This window comes from Takifugu rubripes, chromosome 10, assembly GCF_901000725.2.
Source record: "Takifugu rubripes chromosome 10, fTakRub1.2, whole genome shotgun sequence".
NCBI lineage: Eukaryota > Metazoa > Chordata > Actinopteri > Tetraodontiformes > Tetraodontidae > Takifugu > Takifugu rubripes.
In genome coordinates, this window is record NC_042294.1 from 5,325,575 (window position 1) to 5,336,879 (window position 11,305).

The 11,305-nt window shown below is 44.3% G+C and overlaps 1 protein-coding gene across 2 annotated transcripts; it reads right to left on the bottom strand.

Moving 5' to 3' along the window:
• Nucleotides 1-734: 734 nt before the first annotated feature.
• Nucleotides 735-11,302, bottom strand: tlcd4a (TLC domain containing 4a). 2 transcript variants are annotated; one of them, XM_003967901.3, is made up of 7 exons: nt 10,809-11,297; nt 7,791-7,960; nt 6,893-6,982; nt 6,743-6,801; nt 6,520-6,614; nt 3,117-3,190; nt 735-2,993 (listed from the first exon to the last, which is right to left on the bottom strand). In XM_003967901.3, the coding sequence occupies exons 2-7, from the start codon at nt 7,943-7,945 to the stop codon at nt 2,675-2,677; spliced, it is 792 nt and encodes a 263-aa protein (XP_003967950.1). In that variant the 5' UTR covers nt 7,946-7,960; nt 10,809-11,297; the 3' UTR covers nt 735-2,674. The 2 variants fall into 2 exon arrangements, with proteins under 2 accessions (XP_003967950.1, XP_029699064.1); XM_029843204.1 differs by lacking the exon at nt 3,117-3,190 and having other exon boundaries at nt 10,809-11,302.
• Between the last annotated feature and the right edge of the window lie 3 nt (nt 11,303-11,305).

Consider the following 11,305-nt stretch of genomic DNA (forward strand, 5'->3'; position numbering starts at 1 on the left):
CAGGGCCTCTTTGGTACTGGCCCCTCAATGGCATACTGCCAAAAAATCAAATAATAGTAATTATTAGTATTAAAATTAAGTCTGTGAAATAAAAATCCAATGACTTATTTAAGGATTTTGGTTAAAAATTAATTCTCAGAAATAAATGGCATAAGTTATTATTTTAAAAAGTTTCTGATTTTACAAAATCATGCTGAAATGAGCTTCCTCCGTAGGGTGGCTGGGCTCTCCCTTAGAGATAGGGTGAGAAGCTCTGCCATCCAGGAGGAGCTCGGAGTAGAGTCGCTGCTCCTCCGCGTTGAGAGGAGCCAGATGGGGTGGCTTGGGCATCTAGTCAGGATGCCCCCTGGACGCCTCCCTAGTGAGGTGTTCAGGGCATGTCCCTCCGGTAGGAGACCCCCGGGGAGACCCAGGACACGTTGGACTGGCCTGGGAACGCCTGGGGATCCCTCCGGATGAGCTGGAGGAGGTAGCTGGGGAGAGGGAAGTCTGGGCTTCTCTCCTTAGGCTGCTGCCCCCGCGACCCGACCCCGGATAAGCGGTAGAGAATGGATGGATGGATGGATGGATGTTGCACAGCTGCTAAATGAAAATGTAAATAATGAAACTTTAATCCTAGTTAACAATTTTCAATATCTCATCTGACTGAGTGTTGTTGTTTCACCAATAGAGCTAAAATTACTTCAGGGTTCTTCTGAATTCACAGATGTTTGCGAAAATAAATCCAACACAAATGAGTTAATTTGGTATTTATTGCAAAGAACAAAAGAAAGTGACCCCTGTCTTGTCTGATACATTCATAGAATGTCACTAAACACTCCCGTGACTCATGTCTGAAGAGAAACACCAACACAAGCGTCAGTAGCTGCTGGCACCATCAGCGTTTCTTCCTCCGTCTGCCTCCCTTGGATTCATAAATTAAAGAATGCATAAAATGCCAAGTGCTCATAGGATTAATGTTTCTTTGCACTGCCCAAATTGGTAAAAGTTGTGCTGAGTAATCAAGTATTTCCTTACCCATGTTTTCGGCCCATTGCTATAATAAATATGACGTTATCCTCGACAGTGGATTAAACTATGTGGCACGGTACAAGCAGAACAGTACAAGTATGAAGCAAACATTATGTACATGTACCAAGAAACAAAATTGGTCAAATGTATATGCTACTTTCTTTACAGCGCAACCTCCATGCAATACCACATGCAGATATAGAGTGTGCATGAAGATCATTTTGCCCATGCATGACCTTACACGAAGCCACTAGAAGACACTAGTTCCTTTTGAGTCCACTGAAGTAGAAATGGAACCTGCTCAGCTCGTTCATACAGTTACTGATCCCAAACCGTCCACTCCTGATGGCCTATTAACCCAAATTCCCTTTTTGTCCATCTAAAACATCTTCACTGTGTGGCGGCAATGACAGAAAAATACTCGAATCTTTGGAATAAAGACTATTAAAACCGCTTAACAGCTTCACCGATAATCAGACCGTTAAAAACAAAAGAACAAGAATCCCTGTGCGTTAGACCAGTTTTGATGAGGAACTTAACACTTAAAACCAAAAGGCATTTTGACTTTCCCCTTTTCTCGTCAGTATAATGTTGAAAATGCCACATTTCATGTGAACCTAACTTTGTTCATAGCCGCTGAAAACGACCTACGTGAATGGACCATAAATCACAAACAACACGCTCGCAGTGACAATAAATAGATACTGGCAACATTTACATGTATTAAGACCTGAAATATGTATTGTATTTTTTTGTTTTTTAAAGAAAAGACATGCTAGCTTTAGCCTGACTTTGCATTCCTGCAAAAGTTGAAGACGGGGAGATTTTAAAAACTAAAAAGGTATCTTAAATGGGAAGAACATATAATATTCTATTGCAAAATGTGGGGAAAGTAAAAGAGCAATGCTTTTAGCATGAATGCACATCTATTACTTTCATGTCAGTATCCAAACGTGGCAAAGGTGACATTCAGATTTCCCTTTTCAGCACACGTTAAGTTATAAAAAACAGAGCTAAATGACCCCAGCAGCACAAAATCAAGAACTGAGATCAGTGTGCTGGTGCCCGTGCGCATCGATAACATCTAAGCCAACCGCTGAAAGGCTGTTCAATACAAAAAAGGCTGGTTTCTCCGCAGAAACACTTAAATTAACAAGAGTGGGAGATGGTGAGCACAATTCTCTTCCTTCTGATGGCACCAACCACACAGCTCCCGTCCCAGGAAGGCTGCTAGCCTCTTCAGGCAATTTCTATGGCACCAACCACACATGAGGAAGGGCTTCAAGGTTTCAAGGTTTCACCAACATCATCATCATCAAATCATTTCTTTCATCCTCAGGCAATGGCAAAAATTGAAAATAGCAAAAAAGGTATTTTGTTGAAGAGATTAAGCTTTGAAAATGTGTGTATAGGACTGTATATTATCCCAGGATGACCTCATCTGTTTATCACGCTAAAGTGTTCCAGAGGAAAGTAGCTGGCCATGCACAGACAATATTGCTTGGAGGTCATTTTCATGGCTTAAGGTCGGCCAGCTGAGAGGTCCATCGGTACATTTCAGTAATGACTTGTCTTCACATTCAGCCCTCTGACGTCAGTCCAGGCATGGTTTCCCAAGCGGAAGCGTCCCACCGCCGGGGCGGCTGGTGTCTTTGTTTCACGGCTAATCTGTCTTGCCATTCTCCTGAGGCTTAGCGGCGTTGCTTTGGCGTGCTGAACGCAGAACTTTGTAGCAGCCGCGCGCGATCTTGTGCATCCACATAATGTTCATGATGTCCAGGCAGATGCTGGAGCAGATCCAGGCTACACGGCCACCCCACGGCACCAGGTAGAAGGCTTCCGTGCCATAGACGCCATACATGCGAGTGTAGTAGACTGGCATGACAGCGATGCGGACCATGAAAAACACTGCTGCCATGGCGATGCCATTTGCCATATTGGGCCGAGAGGTCTTGGGATAACCAAGCACTTCGAAGAACCAGCTGAAACATAACATGCTGTTAATAACAAAGGAGTCTAAATGGACATTAAGATGATCTCTGCAAACTAACGGGATGAAAGGAAGCATGCAACAGAGCCCTGATCATCTGTGAGCAGGTACGTACCGCTGGTTCACGCACGGCGTTGAAAACTCAGCAAGCAGACGGAAATTAGCAAAATAAGGCAGCATTCCTTGGCCCTGGAAGAATGAGGCAAGAACAAGAAGACAACGGAAACATGAAAGGGACAAAAAAAGAAGACAGCAAAGCATTTGAATCAACAACAGTGACGCCAGTGCCGAGCTTGCAGAGCCAAAGCAACGTGGGGATTCCGATTTCAGTACACCAATGTGTGAAATTGGCCTAAAATTAGATGTCCTTACCAAATACCAAAACGGGTGAAGGCTCTTTTGTTAGATCTGACAAAGGCGTCTAGCCTTTGTCAGATCTAACAAAAGAGCCTTCACCCGTTAGCGCCAGAATTAGCCTGGTCATTTACAATGGTAGGTTTTCTAAGCCCAAACACAGAGCAAAGACGCTAAAACAACGAATGCTTTTGACTAATGTAGCTACATCTTTGTGCCAATTAGAAAATCAATCCAAATTACCGGTACATGAAACCATGCAGGAAAATACAGTGTGTGCGTGTGTATCAAACAGCAACCTTTTCACAGAGGCACCCAAGACTAAAAACAGATGTGGCAACTATTTATGCCGCTACAACTGCAAGCTGACGTTTAGCACTTCATCAGAGAGCTGATATCACAAATGTCAACTGTCACACAACACTGTACTGCACTGTGTACACACCGAACAACTGTACACACACCAGACCGGATTGAGCAACAGAAAGCCATGCAGAGGAAAAAACAAAAAGCAACCGTTACCTGCCATTCTCTAAATGATCAGGGCCCGAATCCCAAGTTGTTTTCTGTTTGAGATCATCTTCGAGACATTTAAAAGCACCTTTTGCACTGAACGCAAAGCTGAAATGAGCTCCTTATTCCTTGGCACAATGTCTCCTAATCAACCATCATCACAACGTTTTGATTCCCACTCTGAAATGGCGTTAACCTACCTTCCAGCACATAGGCTACAACAGAATAACAGGGTTATAATTGTGCCATTAACCCCCCCAAAATAATGGTTTTCATGTGTTCTCTGCAACAAAGAAGCTAAATGTGATTTGTATGTTTATTTCAGCTCATCGGTTAAAGTTAAAAAATAAATAAATCACTGCATTGATTTTAAAAAGCTGTCTGGTGGACATACGTCCACGGCAGGAGAAAAACTTACCATCCTTCTGAAATAAGAGCTGCTCGGTGAAACAGACTACAGGTGACACAAACATGTGCATTTTTTGTTTTCCAGCCAGCAGGAGGATGCTAGTACCTCTAGGAACTGGTAAGTCCATACTGTGACTGGGCATCATATCTGCTCAGTGCAACACAACAGCAAAAGCAGCAGACAAGACAGGAATAAAGAAATCCCCATCTAGACCTGCTCTCGGCCTCCTCGGCAACACGCAAACCTTCTGCTCATTTTGGATGACACGTAGTTTTTGCATGTGGGGTTTGAAGGGGGGGGGCGTTTATGTTAATGTCAGCAGAGGACAAACATGGACAGGACAGACACACAGATATATTAGAAAGGAAAGAACACCACTACAGTCAGAAGCAAATAAGAAGCAAGACAACACTGTGAAGACTACATGCAGCTGATTTACCTTTTTCCATTTTAAATAATTCCAGTCTTAATGTACCATCAAGCAAAAGGACATATGTCTGCATACAATTTGTATTTGCATTAGAAAATGACTGCATTAAATTGTCACGTTTTGCCTTTTTTAAGGTTTGTTAGCATTTAGTTGCTAATCTGGCAACAATTACATACACAAGCTTGTAGCATTCACTGTGCACTAAACACGCCACTAAAACACATTCGACATGAATCTGACAAAGATGAGATTAAATCTAAAAGAAATAAAAGACAGATTTTTTAATCACATCATGACTGCAAAGTTAAATGTTGAATTTCACTGAAATAGTAAGAAATAGGAAGCGATGACTCGGTTATTCTACAGGTGTTTAAGACCTAGTGTGAGGAAAACTGCCATGAGTGTCCAGTAACAGTATGGTCTTCCGCTCAGAAACAACTTCTTTTTATGTTGTGTTATTCTTAAGCGAACATGGAAAGGATATATGCATCATCACCAAAACAATGAAGAGTAAAGCTGAACTGCAGGGCTTCCACACAAGCTGGAAACCTAAAATCCTGCTTGCTCTTGTTTGTGTTGTCATTTGCCGATAGGAATGGAAAAATCTTAGATTCCATTTTAGTGCAAGAATGAGGCCAAAGCTAAGCAGACTACATGTGAGCTCGAAGTTAAAGAGACAGGACAGGAAGTCCTGAGGCATAAAATGACCTTCTTGACACTTTAACGACAGCAAAATGATAAAGAATAGAAATAAAAAGTGTCATAGGAGCAGTGAAGTTGTAACTGGTGGGAGACACACTCGGTCTCAGTTCAATGACACTGTTTTTTTTTTTTTTTTAAAAAGGCCTTTTTTCCCCTCTTATTGTTTCGTGTAGGCCCAAAAATGACTGGCAGTTTTAAAAAAAAACTGTTTGTGGTCATGCAGGGAAAGAAAGGCTGGCTGCGTAGAGCTGGAAGGGCATGCATGCGGCGGGCGCAGGGACGCATTCACCTGCGCTGAGGCAGCTCAGCAGAACAGTAAAGGGAGTCAGTACAACAACAAAAATTAAACAACTACGGAAACTGTAGGAGCAAGGTGGGGGGAGGGGGAGGGGGAGGGGGGGTAGGGAGGGGGAGGCGGGGTCGTCAGCCAGGTTAATCTTTGAGCATTCCATGCAAAAAATACCATCGTCATTCATCTCTGTAATAATTGGCAGACCCTGGTGACCTGGGCTGAACCAGGAGTGAACAGCAGCGCTCATCTGGCCCGACGCCGCGCACCCATACGTTTCCACTGGCCGCGTCTGATGGGGGTGAGGTAACGGCGGCGCTCCTGATCGGAGCACAGCGCCGGTCCTGGAGGTGCGCTTCCTTAGGTCTTAACCACTTTTACTTTAACGGGTTTGCAATATAATTCAAGGTATAAAATCTGGCATTTATGTGCCTCAAAAAGAAATCCTTATTTCTAGTGCCATTAGTATATATAGTATTTGACACTTTTGCTCATACTCTTCGTACATTTTGATAATATTCTTGAGCACATAGGTTGAATCTCATTTAGTTTTAAATCTAATCCTAAAAAGATGCCAAATCATCCGTACCACTGATATCTGACTCTATTTCTGTATTCTCATTGATTATTTCCCTCCCCCTCAGGGCTTCTTTATCTAAGACCTCTGACCTTACCCTGGCCTTTCTCATATCAGTATGATAGGTGTGGATCTGGTAATGCTGAATTGGAAGGCCAAGCGTGGGAGGGCGCAGCTGTTCACTCTTGGTCGTCTCCTTCCCATCTTGCCTGCACGTTCTGCTATTGGACAATAGGGCACTCACCAGTACATAGTAGTAAGCATACAATGCTGCCACATGGTGAATTACAAAAAACTTGTCTCCTATCGCCTTCCAATAGTAAAATATTAGCAGCAGATCTGGAAAACAAAGAGTAGAGGAGGCGTGTCACTGGAGCAGACCTACAGTTTGAACATGTCTGAACATTTGGATCAATCTGATCCTACAGTTGCCACATTTATTTCAGCTCGTGGTGTGTTTCTCTCACCAGATATGAGGTAGCCTGTTGTGATGGCAACGTTAATTTTCACCAATGTAGGGTCTCCCCTGTAAAACCAAATGGTTGAAGTGGGTTTAATGGAGCACCGGTCCACCCGGGGTGGGAAGACGTTAAACTGACTGAAAGCATGATTCTCACCAGACTGGGTCTTCATTGACAGCATCGTCGAACAGCAGGATGCAAAGGCAGAAGATTCCCACCAGGATCGCGTGAAACGTCGACACTGTCCTGGAATGAACAATCAACAGTTAGAGCAGAAAATGAGATACAGGGGGGCTCTGTCAGCAGCTGTCCTTGTCAACAGCCCGAGAAAAGGACTCAACAAAGTCAGGAATCTTAAATAGATCATTAAAGTCTCATCTTTGGAAAGGATTGATCTGATTTGATTATCTGAGGCAGGTCCCTGCTGACTATCTGGCCTGATACAAACTGGATCTGCCATGTTCCCATAACAATGGATGTGGGGCTCTAGCCTGATCAAACGCTCCGATCATTGGTGTGAACGTGCACTCTGACTCATTTTCCTTCATCTATTACAGAGATCACAGTTGTGTTGTTTTAATGTGACAAGGATAATCCCGCTGTGATATCCAAATACATTAATAAATGTAAGAGTTGGCCCACAGAGCACAAAGAAGGGAAGCAAACTATACTTTAATGCCCAGTTGATGCCCTTTACATTGTGAGGACTGAAGACACAGAAACATTATGGGCAGATAAGACGACACAAGCAGCTTATGTTCAAATACTAGAGCCTTATCAGACAGCAGGAACCAAACAAAACCAGTTCTGGTGAGTCAGGGAGCAGCGTGACAGGAAACATGTGGGCAGACTGTCGCTGAGTGTGTTTTTGGAGATGGATTAAACATCAGCTCCACCAACTGCTTTACATGGACTCGGTTTGAGACAGGGGTGTCCAAAACAGTCCCACGAGGGCCGTAACTCAGCAGGATTGGCTGGGACAGAAGGCCCTCTTAGGACTGGTTTGGACACTCCAGCTCAAACTCATTGTGGTCAGAGAGCTCTCGAGGGTCACCTTGAGTTCCACTCCACCTTCTGCTTGTCACTGAGGCTGAGGAAGCCGGGGCTGATGCGCTTGGACACCCAAGGACTGCCTTTGTGAAAGAGCCACTGGAAAATGAGGAAACTGGTCACCGAGATGACGAAGATGAGCTGGCTGAAAGGGTCCATGGCCACGCGCCTCAGCTGCGGAGAAATAGATGTTACCCATGCTTCTTCTGCACAGGCAAGACAATAAATCATTGACGAGACAAATGCATGAAAATCGTGAGTGTTTGCCTCTGGCCCAACCCCCAAAAGACACACAAAAGTGTCTTTTACTATCTTACGTTCTAGTTTGTATTTGTTTCCACAGTTTCTAACCGCGGTTGAAGTGAATCAATACAAGCTTCCAAGAGGGCAGCTGCTATATTGCCGAAAAGAGTTGGACTGTACAGTAGTATGTTGCTTGGATGCAGAGTCCCTTTGACCTTTGAGATCAAAGGGCCCAGAAGTTGCAGAATCCTATGGATGTTCAACAGATATAGCGCAACATTTACAGCATGTGCACAGGCAGCTGTAGAGCTGGGACTAGTTACTTGGCAAAGGTCACGCTGAGCTTATTAAGATTACTACACATCTTCCCAGAAACTGCATCTGCCCCGTCTGGCCCCTTGATGCCCAACCCCTTAATTTCTTGGTTAATCCTCCGTGTTTGTGATCTTCCCACATATAACGTGTTCTACTAGCAAAATGAGGACATGTTGGAGAAACCAGGACATTTTGCCTGGTCCTGACAACTTCAAAGGTCTGTTTGTGAGTTAGGATTTTAGCTTAGTTGTGTTATAGCTGAGACAGGAGTCGCCAGGCAACAGGACGGAGCTTAGCAAGGTTACAGGGCAAAAAAACCAAAGCGGTTATGACAACTGGCCATGAGCAGGAATCCAGTCATATGACACGGTACAAAGTATGGAGGTGAATGAATCTCCCATAGGTTCACACCTTCTGTCAGTGTGTAACCCAGGAACAATTGGGCGGGGCCTCTGGCCTTATATACAAGACACAATGTGACAGAGACGGTGGGATAGTATCGACTGCTCTTGAGAGATACTATATAATGGTCAAAGACTGTTGAATTACTTTCAGTAAACATGAATAGGCAGCTTACTCATATGACATTACAGAGGAAGGACAGGTCTGCAGACAGAGGACAGAAGGATCAAATGTCCATGTGTGTGCAGAAAACAGCCACTGTCCTTTCAGCAGCCTCCAACAAGACGCACTCTTTTGCAGGGACCAAAACGGTCACTTTCTGCACCGCTCATCAAATCTAACAGCCCAATGAACGTTCTCTTTCAGCCCATCCTGGACTTTGCAGTGTTTGCTTGTAAAACATAGATTTGTGTCAGGGCTATATGAACTGAGGTGCAACACCGAAGACTGGACTTGAACAAACACATGTTTAATGCTGAAGGAGTGAAGGAATAGATCTGGTTAGTTCGTTCCACGTAATAGAAGACAGCTCTCCTTATTTTATCTGTCAGCAAGGACATCCTGTGTAAATGGTTAAAACCTTTACAATCAGATCATTGTTATACTTTCATTGTCATGATCTTGGAAAGATAAGAGCAAAAGTAAAAGTCAAGAACACGAGCAGCATGAAATGAAAATGATGGGAGCATAATTGGACGGTGTAAAGAAACAGCTCTACAAATAAAACTTCCCCCATGACCTGAATCTACTGATAAAGTTCCATTCAACATTTTTGGATCACGCGCAAATCAATCTATAGAGCCAAATCTAAAAGGCCTTGTTGTTAGAAAATGTGTGTCAGTGGCACAGATCCACCGTCAGCCAGTCCCTGTGCAACTACATCCAGATGTTTGCATGTGGCCTGGTCTTTTGGACATTTACAGCCTGGAGATGTTTCCATTAAAAGCACATTTAAGTCTATTAAACACACACACACACACATCCCTCCTGGGAGATACAGCCTTGGAGGTCTTTCTTTTCCAGCTTTTATTGCAGCGGCAAAGAAAAAGCCAGCAGGGACCATGAAGGCCAGTCCAGAGTCGTCCTCTATTGTCTGGCTATATGGAGTTAGTGGACAGTTAGTGGCTGAAACGCACCCAAAACACATTAGAGTTGCACTTAGAAGGCTCTCTATTGTGCCTCTGGCTGGATGTGCATGTAAAACACACCTTTAGTCATTCTTTCTAAGCAAAGCTTTGTCTTAGCAACATGTTTGCCCCCCAGTCAAGGGCAAACTGTACAGAGGTCAGCTTGAGAGTAGTAAAAGGAAACAGCTGAAGTAGACAGCAACAACAACACCTGCTGACATTAAAATCCACCTGCAGCCGAGTTCCTGTCGGGAGAAAAAACTGGATGTTTGCAATCTGAACTATCAGAGTCCAGCTCAAACCTGATCACAGTCTGATCCATCATCCAGATCTATGACCAACTTGCCGGACAGTCATTTTGCAGCATCTATTCATGACTTGTAATGACTGCCGTGTAACTACTCTGCTAAAAAAAAGTATCCTTCCACTAAGTCCTAGCTGCCTCGTGTATAGTACCCGTGTATGGATGTGTCCTGCATCAAAGCAGATGTGGGGGTGGCTGGTGGGGTATTAATAGGGGCTTTATTTATAATAATCTTCTTCATCTCCACCTGGAGAACTGTTGACCGCCTATGAAACTAGCTGCGCCTGCGCATGGGGTGAACCTTTCCCCCTTCCCATTCTTAATGTAAATGTACTGTAAATTTCCCCGTGTGGGACAAATAAAGGCAATCTGAATAGCCCCCCACGTATTTTTGGCCGAGTTTGTGCCACCGAACATGTATTTAGACCGGATCGTACGGTGAAGCCCCCCCCGGCAGATGCGACAAACAGTCGATAGATCATGATCACTGCCACAGATGTTTGCCTCGAACGATCACGGTACCGCTAATTCATCGCTCCTCCGACTCTCGTGAAATGTGTTGTGAGATTTTTTTTTTTTTTAAAAACAGCACAATTGTGTGGGGAAAACTGTAAGACATAAATGGACAAACCGTTGAAGGCTCATGGAGATGATCTGCGCCTCGCTTCCTCAGCTGGTTTCCGGGGGTCGATCGCAAAGCCGAGTACGCTGAGCTGGAGCCATGTCGGCTCACTCCGGATAAACAAGACGGGCCTCTTGGTGATCACACGCACGCACGCACATACACGCTAACAAGTAGTGGGTTATGCGGCGGCGGCGAGGCTCTGCGCCTGGACCAGTTTCCCAGTGTTTACTGAGCTGCGCATCCGAGGAGAAAGGCGCATAATTGCAGCGCAGATCAGATCGGATCGGATCAGATCCGATCCCGTAACTCGTCGCTCGATTGCAAAAAATGATGACAGAGAGGTTGATGGTGGGTGGTGTGAAAGCTTTCTCTCTCGCTCTCCCGCTCTCCCTCTCTCAAATTACAGCTGAATTCTTAAAGACACACACACACACACACACACACGCACGCACATGGGGGCTATTTATAGCCATGTCTTGCAGTTTTTTCTAGGATATATCATA

What these genes read in the sequence shown, in the direction of transcription:
- tlcd4a (XM_003967901.3), bottom strand. Translation starts at nt 7,945, where the DNA reads ATGGACCCTTTCAGCCAGCTCATCTTCGTCATCTCGGTGACCAGTTTC. An exon ending in ATGCTTACTACTATGTACTG is followed by an intron (nt 3,191 to 6,519) that starts GTGAGTGCCCTA and finishes TCATTCTTCCAG; the next exon opens with GGCCAAGGAATGCTGCCTTA. An exon ending in ACGCCGTGCGTGAACCAGCG is followed by an intron (nt 2,994 to 3,116) that starts GTACGTACCTGC and finishes GTTATGTTTCAG; the next exon opens with CTGGTTCTTCGAAGTGCTTG.